The 27,063-nt window shown below is 44.6% G+C and overlaps 1 protein-coding gene across 2 annotated transcripts in view; it reads right to left on the reverse strand.

The window, feature by feature from the left end:
• Nucleotides 1-206: 206 nt before the first annotated feature.
• The window catches only part of Nuggc (nuclear GTPase, germinal center associated), a 44,083-nt gene continuing 17,226 nt past the window's right edge, over nucleotides 207-27,063 (reverse strand). Inside the window, exons 8-19 of one of the 2 annotated variants that reach the window (XM_076930831.1) lie at nucleotides 24,235-24,410; nucleotides 22,880-22,898; nucleotides 22,384-22,473; nucleotides 17,855-17,960; nucleotides 16,977-17,110; nucleotides 12,553-12,717; nucleotides 9,536-9,693; nucleotides 8,179-8,317; nucleotides 6,989-7,097; nucleotides 6,348-6,484; nucleotides 3,405-3,495; nucleotides 207-456 (exon numbers count right to left, since the gene is read on the reverse strand). In XM_076930831.1, coding sequence (XP_076786946.1) covers nucleotides 311-456; nucleotides 3,405-3,495; nucleotides 6,348-6,484; nucleotides 6,989-7,097; nucleotides 8,179-8,317; nucleotides 9,536-9,693; nucleotides 12,553-12,717; nucleotides 16,977-17,110; nucleotides 17,855-17,960; nucleotides 22,384-22,473; nucleotides 22,880-22,898; nucleotides 24,235-24,410 — 1,470 coding nt within the window. In that variant the 3' untranslated portion in view covers nucleotides 207-310. Of the gene's footprint in view, nucleotides 457-3,404; nucleotides 3,496-6,347; nucleotides 6,485-6,988; nucleotides 7,098-8,178; nucleotides 8,321-9,535; nucleotides 9,694-12,552; nucleotides 12,718-16,976; nucleotides 17,111-17,854; nucleotides 17,961-22,383; nucleotides 22,474-22,879; nucleotides 22,899-24,234; nucleotides 24,411-27,063 lie in introns of both variants that reach the window. The other variant, XM_076930830.1, reaches the window with a different exon arrangement.

Genomic DNA, 27,063 nt, shown 5'->3' on the forward strand with positions numbered 1-27,063 from the left:
TCTACTTGACATGTAAGCTTTTGAATATGTATATATTTTGTCTTCAGTGATGTATAAGGTTCCCGTTCTTAGTGCTTAAGAGTTCACTCAGGATAACAGGGGTTTTGTTTGTTTGCTTGTTTTGTTTATTTTTCTCTATTGGCTATAAAAGAAAATTATATAGGAAATAATGATGTAGCAGTGTTATGTTATATACAAAGTCCAGATGATAAAGAATGTTTTTTATTGTTTCAAAAAAATAGCAATGATTCTGGTTATTTGGCTCCAGACCTACTTTCATCTCTTTAGATGTAAGCCTCTCCTCCCCAAACTAAAGTTTTGTTCTATGGGGCCCTGCTTTGCTGGGGGACATTCGCAGGAGGAAATCTTGCATGCCCCTCCGCAGTTGTGCATTTTCAGCAACCTCCCTCAGGCTCCTGTGGAGCTTTTCCATCTCCTTCTGTTCACTCCGGACATCTACAGAGAAGCAGACATAAATGTGCAGTCATCAATGCCTCATAATGAAACTCTCTGCAGCCCTGTTGCTTCTAAGATCTAGAATAACCATATAGTTGTATCACACCCTTGTTTTGCAAATAATACTGTCAAGCCAGGACATTACCTGATGATTTAGTTTGGGGCCACTGCCCTGGTTACTATTACAGTTGTTATTAATATCAAACCAGTGAGTTTGATAGGCTGAGGTTGGGGGGAGGTCACTCTTAAAAGGAACCTACCCCTTTAAAAGCGTAGGAGGCTGGAGAGCTCGCTTAGTGGTTAAAAGGGCTTACTGCTCTTACACAGGATCCAAGTTCTACTTCTAGCAGCCACACTGCACAAGAACAGAACCTCCAGGAAAATCCCATTCCTCTGGTCTCCCAGGACACCTGTACTTACACACACACACACACACAGCAGAAGAAACAGTAAGATCTGCCCACATCACCCCCAGGCAGCTCTCCATCCCTCAGACCCCCATCCTAGGCCAACCTCCATTCCCCACAAACTTGCTTTGCTCTTTTTTGGTATCTCGGATTTTTATTTTCCAACTGTATTCTGATTAAATCCTCACTGTGGTTAACTTGGTGCTTGTTTTATAGTTTTAGTTTGGTTTGGTTTTAATTTGAGACAATCCAGGAAATCCTCCAGCTTCAGCCTCCCCAGGGCAGGTATTGCCAGCATGTACACTCAGCTATGTAATTTTATGGCAGCTAGTCCAGACCTTGTATAGACAAATGTCAGATTTAGTCTAACTGCATCTGTGAGTCTTGAATAAAGCCATTTCCTCCCCTTAATGTGCTATGCCATCAGTTGAAGGCTGCCCTCCCTCTGATTAAGACAAGATCCTCGAGTTGTCTGGCTTTCACATGCGCTATCAGTTCACAGTTCTGCAGAGATCACCTCTGGGCTCCAACTGAAGCTCTTCCCAGAGTCACCAGCCTGCCATCTTCTTCCATTAAATGCTCAGTGTACACAACGTCCACAACTGAGTAGACCAATCCTTCAAACACAGTCCTTTCCATATCCACATATATCCTCCGACTTCTGTTTTTTGGAGAACTATGACCAACATAGTTCTCAGGGTAGACACTTCCTATTATTGGGTCTGGCTCCAGCCATCATTAGATCACTATGTCCCAGATGGTGGCCTAGACGAACCAGCCTGAGCCTGACCTGCTATGGAACCCATGACCCAGAGGTGAGTTAGAACCCAAGGCTTCTGCCTTGACGGTGTTTGGAAGGCCTTCCTCCTCTCTGCTCCTCAGGCCCCAATACCTACCATGCAGAACTGGCTGACACAGGCTCCCCTGAACCAGCCATAACTGTCTCTGCTTCTCAGCTGCAACAATAAGCACCTGCTGTTAGAGTGGACCCTGTCCCTCAGGTGTCACTTAAGAGTCATTCCTGATGAAATTTTCCTTAGGCCCTTCCCCCACTTTGCATTCTACTTGCTGACTTGCTATTACCTGTCTCTCTCCCAGGAGCCCCTTGAAGGTGACTTTAATCTATTGCTAAGTGAAAAAAAAAAAAAAAACATGCTTTCTAGTCTGGGAGGTTCCACTCTGACAAACCAGGCAATACCAGAATGCACAGCTTGCCATTTGGTCCTTCCATAACCTTGGCATCTGGCATAGTCTTCCTTCATGATGTGCACTTGGGGTTGGTAGGGGAAAGGCACCCATGCAGGTAGAACTTAGGTCAAACTTGGGGCAATGCCCTGTCTGCATGGCCTGGAGGGTTGGAAGACCTTCAGCAGGCATGATCTCCTTAAAGGCCACAGATACAGTGAGCACATAAATCAAGTCCCCACAGAGACTTCTTTCACAAATGGCCATATGCCACACATGCTCTCCCACACTGCTTTCTTCCTCTTTTCAACACAAGCTGGAGACTTCTTCACACTGTGGAGTCTTGGGCTGGGGTGCTCCATCACCTACTAACCACAGATCTACTAACCACAGGCCTACCCTAACCCATGCTGTGCACTCAGAGGTTTGTGATGTCTTGCTCTGTGATAATATGAATGGCACCACTTTCCTGGCTTTGTCTGTGCCATTTTGTGTCCACATGAAACACTGAAGGGGCAAATTTCTAGATTCCCAGGATGCCGAGCAGGTGAATTTTTGCTAGAAATTTCTACATTATCCACCCAACCCCCACCTGTTACCATCTCCAGTTTATACAAAGTAGCTCAGTGCAGCTGTAGGCAGGGAATGAGGGTAAAGCCAGGTTCCCAGGGCCCTGGTATATCAGGAGAATCTTTTCCCTCTATCACCAGGAGGTGAATCCTTTCTAAAGAGAGAGTAACTTGGAAGAACGGGTTGTGGAGATGGGATGGTGGGTTACTAGTTGCAAGTTGCCAGTTATGGAAACCTGGGAGTGAGCATAACCTAGGCTGAGTCTCTTTCTGCATTTGAAAGATGGGGCGCCAGCTAATATCTCAGAGGACTTGGGAGAATTACACAAGATGGTGCCCACCAAGTGGAAGTACTTGTCTTTGTTGGGTGGAGTGTGACAGACAGTTACAACCATCATCTGCATAACTTGTCCTAAACAGTCTCACCTTGATGTCTGTGTTTTAAAATTTTTATTATGTGTTTTTATGTATATTTGTGTTTTGCCTCTGTGTGTGTGTGTGTGTGTGTGTGTGTGTGTGTGTGTGTGTGTGTGTGTGTGTGTGTGTGTGTGTGATGTATGTGCAGTACTATGGGGGTCAAAAAGAGGATATCAAATCTCCTGAGACTAGAGATGCTGGTGGATGTGGGCCACCATGCAGGTGCTGGGAGTTGTACTCAGGTCCTCTGAGAAAGCAGCCAGTGTTCTTAACTGCTGAACTACTTCTCAAGCCCCACCTTGATATCTTTAAATTCAACCAGAGGTTACCACAGAGTTGCCCCTCATTTAACAGTTTAGTAAAACTGTACCTGCAAGCTCCTTGTAGAGTCCATCTCCCTGGGGTGCAGCAAGGGTTAACATAGTAGTGACACTGCTCTTGACCTTCTCGGTGATTCCATGCTACGTGACAAGAACATCAGATCAGTTAGGATGAATAATCTAAGAGAAAGCGAGTTATATAAAAATGGACCTCACTCGGCCCCTCAGCTGGAGATGACCCAGAATTGGGTTGCCCAAGAATAAAGTCAGGTCCAAAGAGGAAGCACTTGGGAGTGCACTGATGACCCCAGAGGGCTGGTCAGCAGGACAGCAGGACAGCAGGACAGCATTCCTACTGGCTCCCACCTGCCTCTGCAGCTCTTTTCCTGCCTGTGAGGATGCATGGCAGGCTATCTTCTGGCCAACTGAATCTGGAGCTAAGGAAGAGATGCAGCACCATTACCCACAGTCCTCTACTGCATGAGTCCTGACTTGGTGTCTATCAGCAGTGCTCCAAGCAGCATACCTTGTTTGATAGGACTGATTCTTCTTCCCTAAGGCCTGAGAAATGTCTTCTTGCTACTCTCAATCCTTTGAACACCAAGGACAAGTTTCTTCCCTCTTCTGTTTCTTGTCTCCCATGGCAAACACCAAGCCTCTTTTCCCCACCATAGTGTACTCTAGTTCTGAGCTGAGATCTCCTCACTTCCTGACCTTATATCTCTTTTTCAATGCTGGATCAAGGGCCCTTGAGCAATAAATTAAGCTCAGTTGGCCTCAGCATCCTTGTCTGTAAAATCAGAGCGTGGGAAAGCTGTAGCTTCTAAAACCAGATGCAGCGACCTCACTACAGGAGATAAAGCTGCAAGCTGCCCAACTGATCAGTTTAGCAGATTCATCAATACAGTCAGTAGAATCATATTTTGCTCTTCAGCTTGTAAGAATGTTGTAAAGGAATCCACCTACTTTTATTTTTAGTTAGTTAGTTAGTTAGTTAGCTAGTTAGCTAGCTAGCTAGCTAGTTTATAGAGGCAGGTGGTACATGCCATGGCACACAGATGGAATCGGAAGACAACTTGCAGGAGCCAGTTCTCGCCTCTTACTATGTAGGTCCTGGGGATTGAACTCAGGTCACCAGGCTTGGCAGCAAGTGTCTCTACTTGCTGAGTCATCTCATCAGCCCAGGGGTCAGTTTTTAAAAATAGAAACTCTTCTCACATTGAATGTGCACAAAACAACATTCCATTCATGATATAGAATAAAAGTATTTAAATAATTGAAGGTTGACTAATATTCTTGATTTTGAAAAAGATCGGGGGATGGGAGCACATGATGATCTTACTGATTGGTATTGACCTACATTTCTGTGATTTAAACTGCAGGCTGCTGGGTTTCAAACCCTGCACAAATGGCTGAAGTGTCCCTTTAACATACCAAAGTGGACCTGGATGCAGAGTCTCCCTGAATCCCTCAGTCCTCTACTGCATGAGTCCTGACTCAGTATCTATTGGCAATGCTCTGAGAGCCTTCCTGGATGCCATACTTCTCCCCCCTATCCTAAATTCTTCAGCCCAGGGGCTAGGTTGCCCTTCCCCAAGCTGCCCTTCCCTAGATAATCCAATTATTTTGCTTACCTGGTCATTTTGTCTACTATCCTCTGGGCTGCCTTGTTATTGTACCTGGTTCCCCTCTTTCCCCTCTTGCTCCCCGACTCAGGGTCATGTCCACTCTGGACTCTCCCAAATGTCCCTGCCTCTGGCTATGCTCTCCCACAAATCTGTAATATACTTCCTCCTAAACCATACTTAGGAGCGGTCATGTCCTTTCCTTTCTGTTTGTTTCATTCACATGTGCACATGGCTAGTGTATTAGTCCCTTTTGGTGGCACTGTTTCATTAAGCACCTTATGATCCAGTTCCTATATACTCAGTGAAGATTGATTATCTGGAGCTTGGTAAGTTTCTCACATGTATTTCTGGACTGTGATACCATGTTAACTGACTAGACTCAAACAGCTGCTAATAAGCAAGATAGCTCTCACCTAGTCCAAGGGAAAGAAGCTCCATGCTTTATACAACAGAGAATGAGGTTTCTAAACCTGAAGTGGGTGGAGTCAGGAAGAAACAGGATCCAGTGTCTCACTCAGGGAGGTCAGTGAAGAGTTAGCCTAGCCTGATGCTGCCTCTAGCATCATGATACTTCCTCTGATGGGTGGGACAGAGACCAGCCAAGCCTGAACAGTGACAGAAGCCTTGGGAACCTAATATGGCCAAGGAGGGGCTAATTAGACCAAAATGGAGGTTTTCTATCACTTGGAAGGAAGAAGGTAGCAAGCTAAGAGACCTAAAACCAAGACAAAATTGTCTACATACACTTAGGTCCAAAAGGGCTTTTAGGAACCATTGTAGAAACAAGACTCAAACTTGAATCTGTGCCAGGTCCTACTACTCACTGACTATGGTCATATTTTGACATTTGCTTATCAAAATTATATGAAGCTGAGCCATCTTCCTTATTAAAAAAAACCAATATAGTTTCAGATTATGCTCCTGTTGGGGATGCTGGCACCACAACTCTAATCTGCCTCTCAGTAGAGAGTTTTTGACTCATCCCTTCTGCCTGTTTTTGTTTATGAATAGAAAGGACACAACAATGGCACCCACCTCACAGACTTGCTAGGGATTTGTGAGTAAATGCACACAAAGATGGGAGCACCCACCTAACTCTAACATCACCTGCTCTATGGATGGCTTTGCAGTGAGGAAGTCCATAGGAACAAGTAGAAGGTGTTGTGTTTCTAAAGTCACAGTCCTGTGAAATAGCCAACACCAGTGCTTGGTGGCAGAGAAGAAGGGATGTTGAGCAATGTAGCCATATGCTAGGCCAGGTGCAGAGGGCATCCAGCTCTACTTGGCCCAGCTGTCTACCATCTGTCCTGTACCAGTTCTCCACTTCTCCCCAGGGCTGGATTTCCCCGTGCAGATATAGAATACCTTCAGCTGTCGAAACTGGTGCCACATCCTCTCCTGAGCCCTCTCAAACATGCCTTCGGCCACCTGCCGCTCTACCCCTCTCCTGATGACATCCTTCATTCTTTCACATGCTTTCTTGCCAGTGATCTGAGCTGCCTCTAACAGGAGGTGAGGGAAAACAAAAAGAAGGTAGTCATAATCACATGACAGCCAGGACTCAATGAGAAATTTGTGGTGTCAGAAGAAAAACCAGGCAAGCAAGCAGAAAAGCACATGTGCAAACATATACGCATGTCATGTAAAATAATGAAACCCAGGATTTAGATTAACTATCATTCAGAAGACCTAAGGACTGACTGAATTAAGCAGGTTACAAAAATCACTCCCTAACTCAAGAAGGGGCCTGAGAGTTGATCCCTGAGCATTTAAAGAAGGTGCAAGTGAAAACATCATCCTAAGCTACAGTCCAGGGGCTCAGGCAACATGTAGATGAGATCCCTTGATTCCTTTCCCTGCAATTGTTTCAACATTTAGGTTGAGAGTGTCACAGAACTTAGATTGGAGAGGTGGATGCTTATAAAGAAGCTAGCAGATCAGGGAGCTAAAAGAAAACAGGAGGGTTCCAGAAACTCAGGAAGAGGAGGTGCCTCCCTGGGAGCCACCTTCATAGCAGGGCTTCAGGTCGTTTTGGATGGAGCTGCTGACAGATTCGTAGATCTTCCTCTTCCTTCGGAGGATGTGGCTCTCCAGGCCTCCCAGGATGGCACTCATCTGAGAAAGCATGTTAACATAAGGACATTTGGGTTGGATCCTCTGACAGAAGCACTCAGGGGTACCTGTCTACATGCTACCCCATCCCCTTGCCTCACATTAGGCTTGACTGTTGTGATGACAAATATTGTCACCAGATCTAAAATAACCAAGGAAACAAGCCTCTGGGCATGTCTGTGAGAGATCATATCGACAGACTAGCTGATCTATATAACCCATATATCAAATGTGGGTAGTGCTACTCCACTGAGTGGAGTCCCAGACTACACACACACATACACTCACAAAAAAAAGGAAAGAAGGAAGGGAAGGAGGGAGAGAGGGAGGGAGAGAGGGAGGGAGGGAGGGAGGGAGGGAGGGAGAAAGGAAGGATGGATGGACAGAAGGAAGGAAGGAAGGAAGGAAGGAAGGAAGGAAGGAAGGAAGGAAGGAAAGTTGGCACCCACACTCAGCACTCACTGCTTCCTGAATGTGGGTGTGATGTGAGTAGCCGACTCCATGACTTCCCCTCAGTGACAGACTGTACCCTCAAACTGTGAGCCAAGATAAACCCTTCCTTCCTTAATTTGCCTTTGTCAGGATGTGTTGGGGGAAAGAAACTCATACAGCCACCCACATGTCATAGCTCAGCTGCCAGCTCCCTGTGGCCAAGGACTCTATCCAGAGAATCATTATTCCCTAAAGGAACCCCACAGTACCTAGACCCTACAAACCACCCACCCAGTAAGTGCATCCTAAGTAGAGCATAGACCTAGGAAGCCTCTTTGAGAGACCAGGGACACCAGCATAATTCTTAGCATAGCAATGTGATTCCAGTTAGATCTGGAAGAAAGCGGGTCACAGACAAGAGCCTGGAGTTGTTGACACTAACAAATGACCTAAAATAGTAATGATGATAATTTAAGTATTCTGTGACTATTCTGGGGTCTGAGTCCACTTCACTGCCTCAGGTGTTCTTATTCATTGCTTCTCTGTGGAACAAAGCTCGCCTCCGTGTCCTCTGCCTTCACGGTGGCTTTAGAACCTCTTCTCTCATCCCTATCCCTCCATGGCTCATCTCCATCCTCTCTGCAGAGCATACCTCCTGGATCAGGAAGCTTCTTTTGTAGCCATCATGTTTCCAGCCACTTCTAATCCCAATTTCTGCCATTCTCTCCTCCAGGGAATGCTTGAAAGTATCTATGTGCTGCATCAGAGCAGGGGCAGTGGCCTTCCCATCCCTACTGAAGAAAGCAGTACAGCAGCTTAAGTGAGCACAGTGGTGACTGTTCAGACAAGGTGATCATGAAGCAAGTTGATTATCCTTTTTTGCTTTAAAGAGAAAAACTGATGCAAGGTAGCAGTCATTGGATCCCCATAGTGTGCCAGACACTGGGTCGTTCAAAGCCTTTGGCCTCAAGGCCTATATAGTCGGTGTGATGGTATTTTGTCATAGATGAGAAAATTGGGATGTGGAGGGAATGGTTGAAATGCAAGAGATTACACAGCAAGGAAGAGGCAAAGGCCAGGCTTACCTCAAAACTTGCTGTCTGTCAATTGCCAGTGCCTGCATCAGGGAGGGGCTTGAGCTTTCAAGGCAGGAGAGTTGTAAGGGAGTTGAAAAGAAGTTAACCTTTTCAGAATATCTGAGAAGGGAGAAGCATTGAGCTATAGAGAAGAGAGCCTGGGCTTTGAGTCCTTGAGTTTTTCCATGATCTGGTGACCCTGGAAAAGTCTCTCACAGTTTATTATGGTCTGCTTGTTTGTGAGTAAAGGACCATAGCCACTCTGTAGAGCTCAGGAAGCATCTGACAATGCAAACACATGCCTATTAGCACAGCAGAGGTAGGCTGTACTGAATGCTGTTCTAAGTCTCTGTGGCAGGGTGGGGTAGGAGATGGTATGGTATGACTGAATGTTTAAAGACTGGTAGGGACAAAGAGAGGATGCTTGGGGATAGGCCGCTGTACTGCAAATCTGGAGAATGAACGTGCATGGGGAAGGGACCCTGCCCACAAATGGCTCATGAGCATGCACACACCAGAATCAGACAGCATCCTCCCGGGGCTGCTTTTTCTTTTCACACTCAAGAAAAAATTCTGAAAGCCTTGTGCTTATTTTATTCCACACTCTCCAATCAAAATACCCTGGTTCAGGGCTCAGATCCCTAAGAAAACGAATCCCCCGCTGCATGTAGGCGATATTTGAAAAATAATGGCAATCATAATATTAGTCTGGAAGAAACATCTCCATCTGTACCCCAGGTCACCATGGGAAATTTTTAAGTAAACCAAACCAAGATGACTTTTGTGTTTTGCCAGAAGCTAAGCTTTCTGTCTCAAATAACCAGCTACTCTTTACACTTCCAGAGCCAAAAAAATAAATTCCTAAGTCCGAGACTCTGGCTTGATGTCCCGCAGATGTGTATTAATGAGAGAGCAAGATGAAAGATTCTTTACCTAAAAATGCCTCCAAATACAGGGTCGATCTGGTCATAGATAGGCTGAGACAGGGCTTCATTCAGGTCTATTCTGGCCAGAGTCCTGGAGGCATAGACGCCATTTTTCAGGCAAACAGCTTTCAGAGTCTGGTGAAAACCTTGGTTTCCTCTGCTCCTCTAGACAATCAAATAATGAATTAGCAAGTCAGTGGGAATTAACTAGAAAGTCATAGGGTCAAATTCTCACTGTCATAGATCAAAGGTCATTCATTACTAAGAATTATGGGGTGGAAATAGAGACAACTTGGTCTTTAAACATGTCCTTAAGCCATTGACTAATTAATCATGATCACATCTCTAAGTTGCCTGGAAACTCCTTCTTGGGCTTCCAAAGGGTCTTAGGCTCATGTCTGTGAATTACTCATCACAAACTCCATGATGATTAATACTGATTGTCAATTTGATAGAATCTAAAACCACTAAGGATACAAAACTCTGGGCATGCTTAATATAACTCTAGATTGGGTTAACTGAGGTGGGAAAACCAGCACTAAATGTGGATGCCACCATTCTATCAACTGTGGTACCAGAATGAACACAAAGTAGAAGGCAAGTGAGCCACCAGCATCCATCTCTCCTCTGCTTGGCTGCAGATTCAATGTGACCAGTTGCCTCACACTCCTGCAGCTACACCTGCCCTACCATGATGGGCTGTACCCTCAAACTGTGAGCCAAAACAGGCCTTTCCTTCCTTATATTGCTTTATTACTGTTTTATTGGTGACTGGTATTTTGTCACCAATACACTAATTCGCCTTTCCAGACGAACTTTGATTTGCAGTCTTCTCCCTTGTCAGTCTCTAAAATAGCAATCTCTAATGCCAGTCTCTAACGTTAGCCTCTAATTTTCTTGTTGAGCTCAGTCCCAGACCTCACCCATCTTTATAGCTGTATCTTATAGTGATTCAAATCGTGATTGACAGCTACTTGTTAAATGAGCAATCGTGTCATAAATCGAAAAGAAAATGAACTGCCAACTAACAGTAAGCATATGTCTTGAAATCCCTAAGGAAGAGTACAAATTTTGTTGAATATTTAAAATACAATTGGATTTGTATATATTTGGTATTTTACCCAGGTTAATTAAAAAGTCCAGACATCAGAGGGAGAAATATTTAGTATATAATTAGAGCTATAAGAAATATTAACTAATTTTATCTAGATACTGATCAATAATAGACAATAAAAGTGTGTTTGCTAAAAGTTCAACAGAGGACAACATGAGCTTTAAGCAATGATTTATTTTAAGAGAACAGCTACACAATATGAAATAATAGATAATATTATATTGTATAATATCAACTACATTCCAAAAGTGTTTCAGTCACCGTGTGTCATTTTTTGCATGTGCAGTGACCCTAACCGGCTCACTTGTTTGAACACTTGGCCTCCAGCAGCTGGTGTTGTGTGAGGAGGTTGTTCAACCTCTCGGACATGTAGCCAAGCTAACAAAAGTGGATCACTCCAAAGCAATATCTGTTTCTGGTTCCTGATCTATTAAGGTGTGAAAGAGCCATGCTGCAAGTTTCTACCACATTCATCAAAAGAGATGTGTTAGCTCCACGGCTTCCTTCCCATGGTGGACTGTGCCCTCTAAACCATGAGCCAAGACAAGCCTCTCCTCCATTAAGTTGCTTCACAGCCACAGGAGAAATAATGCATGAAGCAATACATACAGATTCAGAATAACTCACTCTACCAACTCTCTTAGCTTTAGACCTTTAGGTTATTTCACCATGTTAAATAAGAGACAGTGATGGTGTGTGTCTGCCCTAATTTCTGACCACAAAGGAATACTGTTTATCAGCTAGGTGAACCTCATGGAGAAATAAGTCACTGAAGGGCTGGTGGAGGGGGCTGTGGTGGGGTGGACTGTTGCTGAGATGGCTGGCAACCTCCTCTTTCACAAGCAATCTGTCTCAAGGAGGTGCCTCTCCTGTATGACTTTATCTACCAGCACTACTCTGTCACGCACCTTTTATGATCTGGCTTATTCTACAAGGAAATAGAAACCCTCACTAGGAAACAGAGTGCCTGAATGTAGTGAGACAGAGGACTTAAAACAAGAGTAAATGCTTATCATCTCTGATTTGGGGATGGTTGGACATCACTTCTGGTCCAGGGCTTTTCCTGGGGATAGTCAGGTTTGATTGGTGTTAGAGTTCTCTGAATGAGGCAGGAGGATATGTTTCCAAGGGTCTCAGCTTCCTGAGCTGTGTCTGTTGCTCAAGTCATCCCCTGTGCCTGTGACATCCTGTCATGGCTGTCTGAGCGATATAAGCCTTACAGAATTCCACCTGTACTTACAGCTCCATCTTTGAGAAAACCCATACATCTGGTTGATATGTACAACTATTTGTGCCAAGCAAGGGACCTGCAAGATGCTGCTCCCTCTTTCTAACATAACTGATAATGGCATCAATGCCAGGAGATGTTTAGGCCAGACAGGTAGCTTCCCAAATTCTACAGAAGAGATGATCAAAAAAAATCTCTAAACAGGCTTGAAATACTGAATGGTTTGTGCCCTGCTCAGGGTATGCAGTGGAACTGACTCTCAAACTAAGAGACTAAAACCCTGAAGCCCATCTCTGCCTCTGATGAACTGCAGACTTCACTTGCTCCAAAAGCCACAGAAGCCAAAATCCTCATACAGAGGATTTCCTGCACAGACCTTTCGCCCTTCCCTACTAGCTTTTTGTTTGCTTGTTTGCTTGATTGATTGAGTAACTGATTTTGATTCGGGGTTTTGGAAGTAGAGGTTCATTCTGTAGTTTCCCTAGATTAGTTGGGAACTTACTACATAGCCCAGGCCAGGCTGAAACTCACAGCCATCCCCCAGAGTGGTAAGGTTATAGATGTAAGCAATCATGCCTAGCTTTCTTTAAGCTCTTTCTAGAAAGTGAGGAGAGAGTGTGAGAGGCATTCAGAGATCAAGCTGCAGAGCACAGGTGTGTGTTCCCTTGAAAAGGCTACTCACCACCAGGCATGCCCTGAGGATGTGGCGGTAGGATGTCCTGGCCACCTGGACCCCTGTCTGCAGGGGGTGTTCCATTCGAGCAAAGCACTGCTCAATGGCCTTCTCCAACAGCTCCATCTTCTCCTCTACAAATCGTCGCAGGTCACCCATGTTCAGCTGATCAGTCTAGGAACAAGGTCACAGGAGCATCAGATTCCCTAAACTCTGCTCCCATGGACTCCCTTCACCAGGACAAACTTCAGCCTGCAATTCACCCAGAGTAGATTAATCCTTATTGTCCCCAGAAGGCACCCTCAGTGCACAGACCTCCTTGGATTTCTTAGTATGGAAAACAGAACAAAAAATGACTGTTGCAACTTATTTGGGATGTAAAATCCAGCAGGCTATTTGAGGAAGTAAGTCTGAATAATTGTCTATACTCTGGTTTCTCTTCATACCACAGAAATCTTTCATCTTTTACCAAATAATAATACAGTTATTATGAGAACAAAGTTTCCAGGGCACAGGAGTAGGATAGAGACAAGACAGGGCATGGGGGTGAATACGACCAGGATACATGTGTGAAAAATAATAATGAAATAGCTTCTATAGTTAATGCATACTAATGTAACAATGTTTTAAAAGAAAACACATTTTCTCAATGCCATCTGAACTGACAAACATTTAATGGTCTTTGACATCACACAAAGCAGTGTTTGAGGGTAGTGTTTCTCAGACTTCAACGTGTCTTCAATCTTAAAATCTGAGGGGCTGAGGTTCTATGTTCCTACTTAGCCTTCAAGTGAACTGATCTGCAGAACCTTCAATCAAACTTTGAACAGTGGAGCTTTAAGATCACACAAATAAGATCCTGTTTTCTCAGAAGAATGTTGCAGAGTGAGGAGGAAGAACATGCCCAGACATACACTGCATGGCTGTGTTTTACACAGCAATGAACTGCAGGCAGTGCTAGGGACCTCCTAACAGGATGATGATGACAGGGCCTAGGTGTGTGGGAGCCATCCATGTGTTCAAAAAGAGACACACTGCAAGGTTCATATGACAACAAGGTTGGTAAGGATGCATCTTCTGAGAATAAATCCGGCTGTAATGTGACAGATGCAAAGAACAGGAGGGAAGCTGGGACTTCATATGGGAGTCCAGGGCTCATTTGACAATGAAATGTCACGACCAACTTCCTATTGATCCTGAAATTAATTACTTCATTTAAAATCACCAACCACCCCCCAAAATCCAAACTTTTGGTTAGAAACATAATCTTGAAAAGAAAACGATGAAGGTTGGTTTCTTTCTTTCTTACTCAGGAATCCAAAGGCACTGACAGAATGCTTGTCTTCCAACTTTCCATCAAAGAACTAAGACCAGTATTGGAGGCCAAGGAATTTTGAGGAAAGCTGCTGTGATTCCTTCAGACCTCCCTCAGGGACAGTCTCCATAGCCTCTGCTCCTGGGTCTTGCATGGCTTAGGTTTGGAGGTTAGCATGAGCCAAGGGGCTGCATCTCAGAGTGGTCAAAGAAGAGCAAACAGGGATGGGACGTTTCCCAAAATACCTAGTCCTTGTGTTTGTAAAACAAACCACCCACCCACAGCATCACATTTGATTCATTTTCCATAGGCACTTCCAAAAGCAATCTTGTGTTGGACAAAAAGGCAGATTTCACTCCACAGAACTTTTTCAGGAAATTCGAAGGTCAAACCCTTCCCGAGCTGTTTCAGAGGACACCAGTTGAATCAGAAAAGAAAAAGAAAAAAGTCTCAGATGCCAGGAGTTTTGCTGTGTTTTGTTGCATGCAGCTAAACCAAAACAAAGTCTAAGAAACGTGACAAAGAAGCAAATGTTCGATCCCCTTTTATAGGGTCTTTCAAATCAGGCACTGGCCAGCCTGCTGCACTGTTCTGACATTGGCTTTCCTGTCTCTCATCTTGCCACCTGTTAGGCTCATCCCTGCCTTACGTTCTCCAGGCCTGGACCAGCTCCAGAACCTTTTCCAAGAGCTTACTTAGCCCCTCCCTTAATAAGAAGTCAGATGACTTAATCCTGTAGATCTGATGGACAAACCCAAGTGTGGAAATAGATGAAGGTCAACTGTATGAGAAAAGCAAATGCTACCTACTCATAACTACATTGATTGAATTTGGGGGTGAACCCCTCTCCCTGCATGCCTAATTAAAGATTCATAATTGGCTTTCTGACTGGTTAAAAGTTAGGGAAGCTAGTCACCAAGCCCTGGCCACTTGGAACTGCTACAGAAGTTGTTGTACAACTTCCCCGGATTGTTACTAGAGATAGCAGTCTGACCTACTGTGCTAGTCTTCTGACTTGGAGACAGAAGACTGGCTTCCTGGGCTGGGAATGGTGATAGAGGGCTGCTTTGCTGACACCTTACAGTTGGGTGTGAGTCTGGGTTCTGTTTTCACATACAGTTTTGCTGATGTCTGAACACTCAATCTCTTAGAAACAGTGCAGTTAGCAATTGGGTGAAGGAACTTATTTTTCTCCCTATGTCTCCAAGTCTCTATTTTGGCACTTAGCTCTCCACTGTTGGGGTGAGGAGAGTCAACTTATCAAAGAGAAACCTGTCCATTTCTGTGACAAAACATAATTTTAAATGGATATTCCAAAGGTTTGCATTCTAGACTGGGAAGACAGTTTAAAATTTGCCAAAATGCCTCCTCTCCAGCCCCCTTCCCTTCAAGGTGTTACTACACTTCCTGTTATGTTCAAATGTGAAGTGTTTCCCCATAGGCTTGTGTGTGTGAACCACTCATCTCCCACCTGGCGGTGCTGTCTGAGGAGGCTGTGGAACCCTTTGGACATGGGACCTAAGTGACCCACACAGGACCCGAGGTCAGCAGAAGTGGACCCTAAGAGTTAGAGGACAGCTGCCCATTAGCTCAGAGCTCCCTGTTACTATCTGGCTCCCAAAATTTGAGCAAACTGAGCTGCAAGTAGCCCACTACCATGGCAGACTGTATGCCCTGAACCGTGAGCCAGAGTGAGCCTTCCTGCCTTAAGTTTTTTTGTTGTTTTCCCTGCTATGTATTTGGTAACAGCAATAAGGAGAGTAATTAATACAGACTGAAATTCTGAGAGCAACTGGGGAAAAGAAATCGGTTAAGCCAGTTAAGGTTTACACAGCATGGCACTAACACGGATATCCTGTACGAATTAGCTAAAACATGGACATCTAGAGGGCAAAGAGTCAGCACAAAATAGCTGATAACTAGATGTCTGAAGACACTAAAACAGACCTAATCTGTTATATAACTATTTGGGGCAGAATTTCTCTTCTATATAAATATGACCTTGAGGTCAGAAGCCCAAATCTTTGCCTTTGTCAGCCTATGTTTGTCTGTCAGCCTACTTCCATGTAGTCTGTGAGCCAGTCTAAACATATGCCTGTGCCACCTTTATGTGACCCTTATGTGCTGCGTGTGCCAGGGTACCTGCTTAGCAGCCTTCATCTGGAGTGAACCAGTTGTTATCTGCCTTTGTGTCCTCACAATCTCTCTAACCTCTGAAGCCCCCCTTTCCTTGCACTGGAACATGGACTTCACAGGAAATCCATGGACATCTGAAGGCATCTTTTAGACTGTAAGAATCATCTCTAAGACAATAAAGGCTCGTCTGTAGCCCACTAGATTGTCTATAAGCCAAGCTACCCAGTCATCTTTTAAATACATCTCATCTTGTTCAAGACTCAGGAGAAATGCCAAATATCCAAGTATTGTCACATTTTCCTTTCAATACATCTGTCCACGTAGTCTTTCTTTCTTTTACCTAAACGTTATGTTTTTCATCTTTTTGTTGTCATTTTCTCCTCCTAGACTCTAAAGGCTTAATATCCTCTCTTTGACAGAAGAAGAAAGAAGTATCCTAATTTTCTGGTGTGTGGATGCCTTACTATTCAGGTTTGTCATCATTCTCTGTGATAATCGTCATGACTAATTGGGGAAGAAAAAGGTTTATTTATGTTAAAGGTTATAGTACGTCAGGAAGGGAAGCCAAGTCAGGAACTGAGCAGAGACCTTGGAGAAATGTGGTGTTCTGGCTTGCTCCATCTGACTTACACTGCTACCTTTCTTATACAGCCTAGGCTCACCTGCCCAGGGATGGAAATGCCCATGGTAGGCTGGTACTCCGCTCCATCAAGAAAATGCCCCCCACCAGACATGCCAACTGGACAGCTGAGGTTTTCTCTTCCCAGGTGTGTCAAAACTGAGCTAACTAGAACACCTGCCCAGGATGAATATAAGACAGCCCAGGGACCTTCCTAACTTACACCTGTGCAGGCAGAGGGTGAGACAGCCCAGGGACCTTCCTGACTTACTCCTGTGCAGGCAGAGGGTGAGACAGCCCAGGGACCTTCCTGACTCACACCTGTGCAGGCAGAGGGTGAGACAGCCCAGGGACCTTCCTTACCCGCAGGCTTTCGTCCGAGTTGAAAGTGTCTGTAAGAAGCAACAGGCCAAAGGCTTCAGTGACATACTTGCTCACCAGCCTCCTCTTCTTGTCCGAGAGCCTTTTCCTAATATATTCTCTTAACTTGGGGATTTCTGGAATTCAAAGCCAGCACAAATAATATCGAAACATTTGTAACAATCGAATTCATAAAGGTAGTTAATGAAGTAGTTCCTCTGATTTGGAGGGCTTCTGCTGCTTAAGCACCATTCATTCGCCCATGTGCACATCTGTTAAGACCTGTGTAGGTATAATCTGTTAGGCTTAAGCTAAAACCCAATTTGAACCCTCATCTAGTTACCAAAAGCCCTCGGATACACATGAGCCTCAGGATTCTCAGCTTTTCTTTGTGCTCAGGGCCAACACACTCTTAAGTCTGGTTTTCCCTTTCATCTTTGCACATGGAGGATTATTGGCTCCTCATTTAGATTCAAAATTATGCAGAGAAAGGAACCATGGCCTTCTAATTTCTCTGCCTCACAGACAAACATGCGATACACATTTGTTAACTATGTCTGATGCCTATAGTTGGGTAATTGAAGAATCACAAGTCATACACCAAGGAAATGACAACCCAATGCCTTGACTCTTACTAATTCTGGTAAAATTTGGATGAGAGAAAAATTTTGGTCTCAGACACAATAATGCAAGGAGGAAAAAATGATTATATGCACACACACATACACACACAGCACTTAATGTATGCTAATAGGTATAGAAACTGTAGTTAAGTGGGAATAAAACTTTGCTATGGCAAGAAAATGTCTAGAGCAGGATGCTTAGAGTGCCAAGCTTATTCTTTCAAATGTTAGTGGTTGAGGTTCAAAAATAGAAATTACCACTTTCTTCCTCAGTAAGGAGGGCCTGCTGCCAGTACTCATGGGCACTGACCGTGTACACCAGATCCGAGGCTTCCAGAACCTTGGAGTCAGCTGGCAGTTTTCTCTGCAGCAAGGGAAATACATAGAGAGCAGAATAGGTCAAGTCTGGGGAAAGAAGTACCACAGAAGCCCCAAGGGAACGCTCAGCAAACTCACTGAGTGCTTCAGGGAACAGATGTAAAGTGTGTGTGCACACAGTTGAGGTCAGAAGTTGATGTTAAATATTTTCCTTAATTAACTTTCCACATTGTTACGATTAAGATTAAGATTACGATTACTATCCGTAGAGTCACAGTCTCACACTGAACCTAAAGTGCACAGATTCGGGTATAGTGATTTCCAGCATGCCTCAGGCCACCTCCTATCTCTGCCTTCCAGCACCAGGATTCCAGGCACCCACTACCACACTCAGCTTCTTATGTGGGTGCTGGGGATCTGAAGCCAGGACCTCCCATTTGCATAGTAAGGACTTTACCAAGGAAGACATCTCCCCAGCCAAAATTATTTCCATTGTTAAGTATTGCCAGCTGTCCACTATTAGCAAGGTCACAAGGAAACTGATATCTGGACAATATTCTCTTAAATGTGAAATTAAATTTTCAATTATAGCAGGAAATACATAGCAAAAATTACTCAAATGTAAGCACCTAGAAGAGGAGCCTGTTTAGGAAAATGAATGTTCATGAGGAATATGGGACTAGGGTAGGGCTCAGGGGTGGAGTGTGGCTTAGCATGTGTGAGGCCTGGGCAAAGTCCCAGAACCAAACGCCGAAAGCACAAAAATATGCATTGTTGGCGGTAGTAACTGGAGCCACCGTATTCCGGCTCCTGAGCACTGGCTGTCGCGTGGCTTCCCCCTCTGCCTAAGTGGCACTGGTAGATAGACTGGCGATGCTGGGGGTGTCTAGAGCACCCCCCTAGAGCACATAGTGCAAAACAGAAGGGTGAGGTGCTACTGATTTGTTTTAAACAGCTGTTTTTAACACATTTCCCAGCACAAGGCCAGGCAAAGAAATATCCTATAAAAACAAAACTTTCCTCATGTCCTATAAAAGTTGAAGTTTCTTTTTAAAACAGTTTTTTTTTTTTTTTACAAATTCTTTGAGAATTTCACTCAGTGTGGTATGATCATAGATACCCACAACTCCTAACTCTTCCCAGACCCACAAAAGTTTCTTACTGAATAACTGTACTTATTTTAACATGGAGTAATTTATTTTTAATGTTAAGATATGTCCCTATCACGATAGATTCTCTAGGATTTTTATCACGAAGAGATGTTGGATTTTGTTAAAGGATTTTTCTGTGTCTGATGAGATGACCATGTGGTTTCTGTCCTTGAGTCTCTTATGTGATAAATTATAATATTTATTTGCATATGCGAAACCATCCCTGAGTCTCAGGGATGAAGCAACTTTGTTTGGTGGCTGATTTTTTATGTGTTCTTGAAGGCAGTTTGTAAGAATTTTACTGGTACAGCTCTAATTAAAGTCATTTGAATGTCTTAAAGAAGATTGTGTTCTCATTTAGCACTAAAAAGACTTTTTTGTTGTTTACAAAAGAGTCTTAAAACTTAAAACCGAGGTATAAATTTAATATTAGTGAAAAAAAAATCCCTAAGTTGAAATCGGACTCCCTGAAGTGATGGTTTTGGGAGGTAGGATTGTTGTGAAGTGATTAAGACCTGAGGTTAGAGGCATCATGACTAGGATTAGTACCCTTACAAAACATATTCCAGGCAGCCCACGTGCGGACACAGGAGAAAATGGCCATCACATTGTGAACCAGGAAGTGAACATTCCCGACACCGCATAGCCATCCCTCTGACCTTGGCCTTCCCAGCCTCCAGACCTGTGAGAAACACATATGTGTCTGTTGTTTCTAATGATGCTTCACCATAGCATCCCAGCTAGACCAAGATGTAAGTCTCAGAAGGGTTAGAGTGAGGAAGAGAAGAACTGAACATCTTACAAAGCACCCAGTCTTCTCTTTCCCTCTAGTATGAAGGAAAGTTGGGGTGTAGCTTTTAATCCCAGCACTTGGGAGGCAGAGGCAGACAGATCTCAATGAGTTCCAGGTCAGTCTGGTCTACGAATCAAATTCTAGGAGACAGCCAGAGCTGCACAGAGGAAACCTGTCTCAAAACAAAAGCAAACAACCACAACAAAAACAGGAATGGAAATGAACACAATCACCATAGTGTGTGTGTGTGTGTGTGTGTGTGTGTGTGTGTGTGAGAGAGAGAGAGAGAGAGAGAGAGAGAGAGAGAGAGAGAGAGAGAAAGAGAGAGAGAGAGATGGGGGGGGAATCCAGAATCCCTCCTCTCTTCTTCTCTTGACAGCCAAGCTTGAACAAAGAGCCGGCATGATGCATCATAGTCTTGCTTCTCACACTGTCTTTCTACTTAAGAAAGCTCATGGGGATCCTCTAACCTGTCCCTCAGCATTTTCTTCCTTCTTCCCTCCCCCCCTCCCTTCCTCCCTCCCTTCCTTCTTTGTCCTTAAAACCTTCTGTGCTGTGTTGAGACTATTCTCCTTTCCCAGCTCTCTTCTCCCAGTCTCTCTCAGGCTCCCACTTCTGATGCACTCATTCCTAAGTCCTTCATCCCATCTTCTCTAGAGACTTTGGCCTAACCTTTTTCTAATTCTCATTTCTATAACAAGATCTATTGACCTATAGCTGTAACAGCAACTGCCTTATTCAACTTCAGCCTTATATGTTCGAAGAGTGCAATGAATTTTGCTCCAAAGGCATGCCGTACAAATGAAGATTTTACAAACGAAGGTTCAAAGTGGCTAGAAAATTGGCCCAACACTCAGCCCTCAATGGGGATCTGCATGGGTTGCAGAATTCAAAAGTGCTTGCATTCCAAGAACTGCGGCAAAACTGCACACTGGAGCACTGCTGCCCAGATCCCAACTTACGCAAATCAATTTGCCACATTTATTAGCAATAAACATAGTGAACTGAACACTGAAGTACTATGCCTTCCCAGTTCCCAAGATAATCTGATTAGAACCTCATAAAATACGTGTTTCTCTCTGCCATCGAGAACAATTTGAGAAAATAACAACAGCTTTGCTGAGTTGTCGCCTCATGGAAACTGGCATCCAATCGCTCAGCAGAAGACTTCCGCTCACGCAGGAGGCCTGACCACCCAGAGCTTTGGAATCTCTGGTTCTACATGGTACAACATGCATTTTCAGCTTCTATGTAATGGAAGTCAAGGTACACAAAGCTATTGGCTAAACTGGACAGGAGTCAAATGTTGCCATTGAGACTGGAACTGAAGAATTCATTTGGGCAAACCCATAACATGTGGGAGTGTATAGGTCCTCTAATGGGTCATTTACTTCATAGTTAGATCTCATCTCTAAATAGGTATCTGTTTTACAGCCACGTGAGACTATTAGGGTGAGGTTATGTTTGGACTATTTTCTTGATAAAGTAGTAACAATAATTGAAGAAAACACTAAGGTTCCCACAGGATAACTAGTGCACCTCCAGACTTATTTTGTCATTTGTCAGTGTCCTTATAACTGTCTAGCCTAGCACTATTGTTTTCAGTTATTCCCAAGAAGCTGGGAATTCCCCCTAAACCTTTCCCTAGAATCATCTCTCTCTGCTGCCAGTGGGACTTAGACACTTGCTCCCACAGAGTACCCCTGGGAAGCATACACACACACACACACACACACACACACACACACACACACGAGAGAGAGAGAGAGAGAGAGAGAGAGAGAGAGAGAGAGAGAGAGAGAGAGAGGAAGGGGGATGGAGAGGGGAGGGGAGGAGGAGGGAGGGGGAGGGGGAGGGGAGGAGAAGGGAGAGGGAGAGAGGGAGAGAGGGAGAGAGGGAGGAGAGAGGGAGAGAGGGAGAGAGGGAGAGAGGGAGAGAGGGAGAGAGGGAGAGAGGGAGAGAGGGAGAGAGGGAGAGAGGGAGGAGAGAGGGAGGAGAGAGGAGAGAGGGAGAGAGGAGGAGAGAGGGGGAGAGGGAGAGAGGGAGGAGATAGGGAGAGAGGGAGAGAGGGAGGAGAGAGGGGGAGAGGGATAGAGGGAGGAGAGAGGGAGAGAGGGAGAGAGGGAGGAGAGAGGGGAGAGGGAGAGAGAGAGGGGGGAGGGGGGAGAGAGGGGGAGGGGGGAGAGGGGGGGAGAGGGGAGAGGGAGGAGAGGGGAGAGGGAGGAGAGGGGAGAGGGGAGAGGGAATGTCAACTCTGACTTTTCCAGGAAACAGTACCCTCAATTCACTAATTGTGAGGGAGATGGTACTAGCTCCCCATTTCACAGACAAGAAAGTAGAGGTACAAAGAGGTACTCTAACATGCCTAAGGTCACAGAGTTCATCAAGCAGTAGGACTAACTTAAGTGTAAATTGCCTACTCCAAAGCTCTTAACCTTAATATCACAAAAGACCAAATACACAGCTGTTTCTCTGTATCTGGGGACTGGGAAGCAAAAGAACATGCAGCAAAACTGCAAACTCACCTTCAATTTCTCCTTGAGAATTCTATTCCTTTGCAGTTTGATTATTTCATTTCTTTGCAGAATAGCCTCTCTCTGACTTTGAATAGCTTGCTAGAATAAGAAAGAAAACAAAGCAGCCAAAGGCCAGGGTCATCAGTAGTGGAACAATGATAAGGGCACCCAGAAACTCTAGTGTTTGCTTATAGGACTATGTACCACCAGACACAAAAGGTATTATTTACAGTTACTGGTCCAGATGCTGGAGAGATGGCAAAATGGTGGAAGGCACCTATTGCTATTTCAGATGACCTGTTTGGTTCCCAGCATCCACTTCTGCAGACCACGACTGCCTGTAATTCCAGTTCCAGAGATCCAGTGCCTTCTCCTGGCCTCCATAGGCATCCATGCTTATATAACATGCGCACACACACACACGCACACGCACACGCACACGCACACACCCCATATACACGCTAGTAAAAATAAATCTGTTTTAGAATGATTGGTCCATACTTACATTTCCCATCTTTCTTTCCCTGAAATAAAATAAGACATTGTTACAATGACTAAACTTTTATTTTATGTTCTAGCAAATTTACAACTTTGCCTGAAAGCAGTATAAACAGACATGCCCCTTAGCCTTTGAATAAACTCTTCTGACTCAACTCTCTCTCCCTCCCTTCCTCCCTTCCTCCCCCATCCTGATCCTCTAATAGTATCTTGGATAGGGAGCCTTTATTTCTCAATGGTAACCCATATTTTGCACTCAGAAATGTCCTGTAACTTCACTTCCTGTCCCAAGTAGAGGGTGCCCCCCTCAGTCTGAGTTCATGTAGCCCTGGGCTTGTCCCTCTCTAGCCTTTAACTCTCCTTTACACGGCCCTCACAGAAATGAGGCAATCCTCAGTTCCCAACATATTTCATGTTATCTGGCTCTATTGTTGGCATGGGGAACAGGTGAGTTTCAGAAATTCTGTGGTAGGGAGTCGGCAGGACAGATTGTAGGGGTAGGTGATGAAGCTAGAGTTCTGACCTAGACCACAAGAGAAAAAGAAGTCCTAGAGAAAGCAGCTAGGCTTGGGTTTTGGTGAGCCTGGGAAGAATGTGCAGGGGACAGGTGATGGGACAAGTTCCTGGGATGATGGCAGAGAGTCATCAATGACCCAATGATGTTGACACTGTATCATGTGACCTCACACTGTGCGCTCAGCACAGCCTGTTTGCCATTTGTTCTGATGGTTTTTTTTTTTTTTTTTTCACTCTCAGGGGGATCTCAATATGAAAGACAAGTTGTACCTCTCCCTAGTTATTGGGGGGCAGAGCTACAAGGAGATTAATTTCCACCAAGCTCTCCAACCCAAGCTCTCTAATACACACCTCTCATCCTTAGACATTAAACTGGCATTCTAAAATCTTTCGGCCAATTTTTTCAAGTTTTGAGTTTAAAAAAAAAATCTTTAAAGTAAACAATACTGAAGTAAAACCTGGCACTGGAGAGCTCCACCAGGCTTTTGTGGGATGGATATCCAGGTATGGCTGGATAGTTTTATGGTATGTTCCTCCTGGTGGCAGGAAACCTACATTTCCATGTCTCTGGGGAGAGAAAGCATTATTTCTATATTGTGCATTTGAGTGGTGCCTCATAGTTGCAGAAGATAGTGGCTTAGCACAGAACTGCCCTCACAGTGGCACATGGTTCCACCTCTTGAGCCAACCCGCCCAGGCATCTTGACATCTCAACAAGTTGCACAGACTTCTCTTTCATCCCCAATAATCACTTGGCAAAGCCTGGATCATTTCCATAACTAGAACCCAGGAAAGAAAGTCCTCAGGCTGGATGGCCCCAAAAACCTTGCAAGCTCATCACTATACCTGAGATATTCCTGCAAGTGGAGTTTGTCGGTTTTGGTGACCACCAGGGCGATGTCCTTGCAGAAACCACGCTGGTAGGCTTTGATGCTCTCACTCAGAAGGTCTTCATGAGCTTTTCCTCCAGAAACTCGCTCTATGTCGCTGATCACCCAGATCACGGAACACTTATCAATGGTCTACAGGGCACGCCCACAGCAAGGGCCAGAATGTGGTAGCATCTCAGTTATAGAGACTGCAGTTCAGTGATGGATCTTTCACTTTTCCTCCCCCACTCCTGCCTCGCACTCGGAGTTCCCACTTCACTGTTTGCACTAGCCAAGAAAGTGGCTCATGGGCACTCATGTGTGCACCGGCGACACACTTAGCTTGGTCTCCATTAGTCTTTCAAGGCTCTTTACTGGATTACCACAGGTGAGCAGACCACCTCTCCTGGACATCCTACACAGGTCACCTCTCACTACAGCTCCTCTTGGACTGCTCAGGGCAGTTCTTTGTTACCTAGAGGGAAGGGCTCTCTGGGCCTTGCACCTTAGAGTCCACAGAATCTCAATCTCTTGACCCACCAGGACTCCTGGCTTCCTGCAGAATGGTTGACAGAGTTCTACGTACAGTTCAGCCCTCCAGGCCCAGACCCATCAGTCATGTGGGTTACCTCAGTTACCCTCTAGGAGAGGGTTCTTCAAAACTATCTTTGGTTACCTAGCAAGAAGCTAGATAACATATAATTCATGTTTCAAAGGCCATGGAACATGCCATTAATAGCATCAACACTGCTTTATTAAATGTTCATCTTCTGTGTGACAATTATGCATGGCCCTGTGACATGCTTCTCAATGTACTATCTGTCTTACCTCTGAATTCGTAAAATGCTGATCTGACTCGAAAGACATGTTGATTTTCAGTTTTCAACACAGTACGTTGCACATAAAGGTATGTCTGGTTTGTCACTTGAAAATACTCTCATTATTCTGATTCAGACCAATTGTGTTAACTAGGGAAGGTCCTATACTCCAGAGGATACTTGGGAACATCTGAAGATATTTTTAAAGAGTGTTGTTAGTTGTGCATGCATGCGTGTATGTGTACATGTGTGTGAGTACATGCACGAATGCATGTGATCATGTGTGTGTAATTGTGTGTGTATATGTTGTATGTATGGGTGCCTACAGAGGCAAGAAGAGAGTTCCCAATGCTCTGGAGCTGCACTTACAGACAGTTGTGAGCCCAATGGCCATGGATGCTGACAGTTAAACTCAGGTCCTTTGAAAGAGCAGCAGAAAATATGCTTAGCTGCTGAAAATATGCTCTCCTGCCCCTCTGAAGATATTTTTAATTGTTACAACTTGAGATACTGACAGTCAGAGGCTAAACAGCTTACAATACCCAGAAGACTTTCCTATAACAAAGAATTATCTGGCCTCAAATGTTACAAAGTTGAGGGACCTTGAGTTAATGGCAGTGAGTTTGATATTAGTTTTCCCCAAGGCTAAATAGCTGATGAGTGGCAGAACTTGTGGCTAGGCCCATTTCCTAACTTGCTTGCTGTGGTCCATGTGCACTGCCCCTCACTGCTCCAAGGCATCCCTCCATCAGCTGCTTTTGTGAAAAGGTAGAGCTGTGTATCTTCCCTTTACTCAGACGCTAGCTCCTGGCAAATGCCTTTGAAGAGGTCCAGTGTGCTTCATTTTAAACACAGAAGTACTCTGGCTTCATCAGGAGGGAAAGATCTGATGACATCTTTTGCATGTGCCTCCCCACCTCTCTCTGACCCCAAGCCTTTTGTTCTATAGATTGTGGTTTAAAAAAATATGTCCATGAGTTAGACAAAACCCTCTAAAGAGAAGAGGCCAGGCCCTGAGAAGTAAAGGAGACACCCAGAGCCACACATGCTTAGATTCTGACCCTTGTCTGTTTGGAATAGACCAACATTTAGACAATATAAAAATGATTGCTGCCTTCCCTCACCCACTTCCTGTTCTCAAAGTCAACTTAGAGACACTTGGGATTCTTCAGTGTCCATGGTGGATAATGTACATTCTTTAGTATGGAAGACTGTAGGCCATCAGTCTGGGAGCTGCTTGAGGATAAGCTCCCAGACTTACCCTTGTCTCTCCATGTCTAAGCAAGCTACAGGCCCTTAATAAACATGCAGTAAGAGGGGGAATGCTATCAGTCCTAAAAATTGCTGTGCTTAAATGTCAGATCCCACACTAAGGCCCTAACTACCAGGATCTTGTAGTTCCAGTTATTGAAGTCACAGAAAAAAAAAAAAAAAACTTAAAAAACAAAACAAAATCAACCAGACCTCACCTCAGAGGAGGGATGAGGTGACAGTCTGCCAACCCTACCCTCATCTCTCTCAAAGATGACAATGAGCATCCAATTAGAGTTAGGTAACAATGCCCAAGGTCTTGCAACAACATCTAGGTGGCAGAGCCAGGACATCTAAATTTATTGTCATCTTTTTAGGGACAGCAGAGTTGGTGGCAAGGAGCCTTGTCCTTACAGACTGTTCTTCCTCTGAAGAGGGTACCTTCAGTTTCTTCCTGTGAGAGGCTGTCAAAAACAACAACAATAACAACAACAACAACAAAACCCTCAGGAATGCAGGGGAGTGAGGCCAAGCAAAGCACTCTGGGAACCAGTTTGTCCCTGTAGCCAACCTCCTCGGAACAGGATCCAGGCCAGATCCACTGGCTTTGATAAGCTGCCCAGTACATCCACACTAGCTACAGTCTTGTTCCATCCAGAGGGAGAGCTAGCCCCTCTCCACCTGTCACTCTGCTTGGCCTGAAACTAGCCAAGGTTGGGGTGAAGACCAGAGAGAAA

Source organism: Arvicanthis niloticus, chromosome 3, assembly GCF_011762505.2.
Source record: "Arvicanthis niloticus isolate mArvNil1 chromosome 3, mArvNil1.pat.X, whole genome shotgun sequence".
Lineage (NCBI taxonomy): Eukaryota > Metazoa > Chordata > Mammalia > Rodentia > Muridae > Arvicanthis > Arvicanthis niloticus.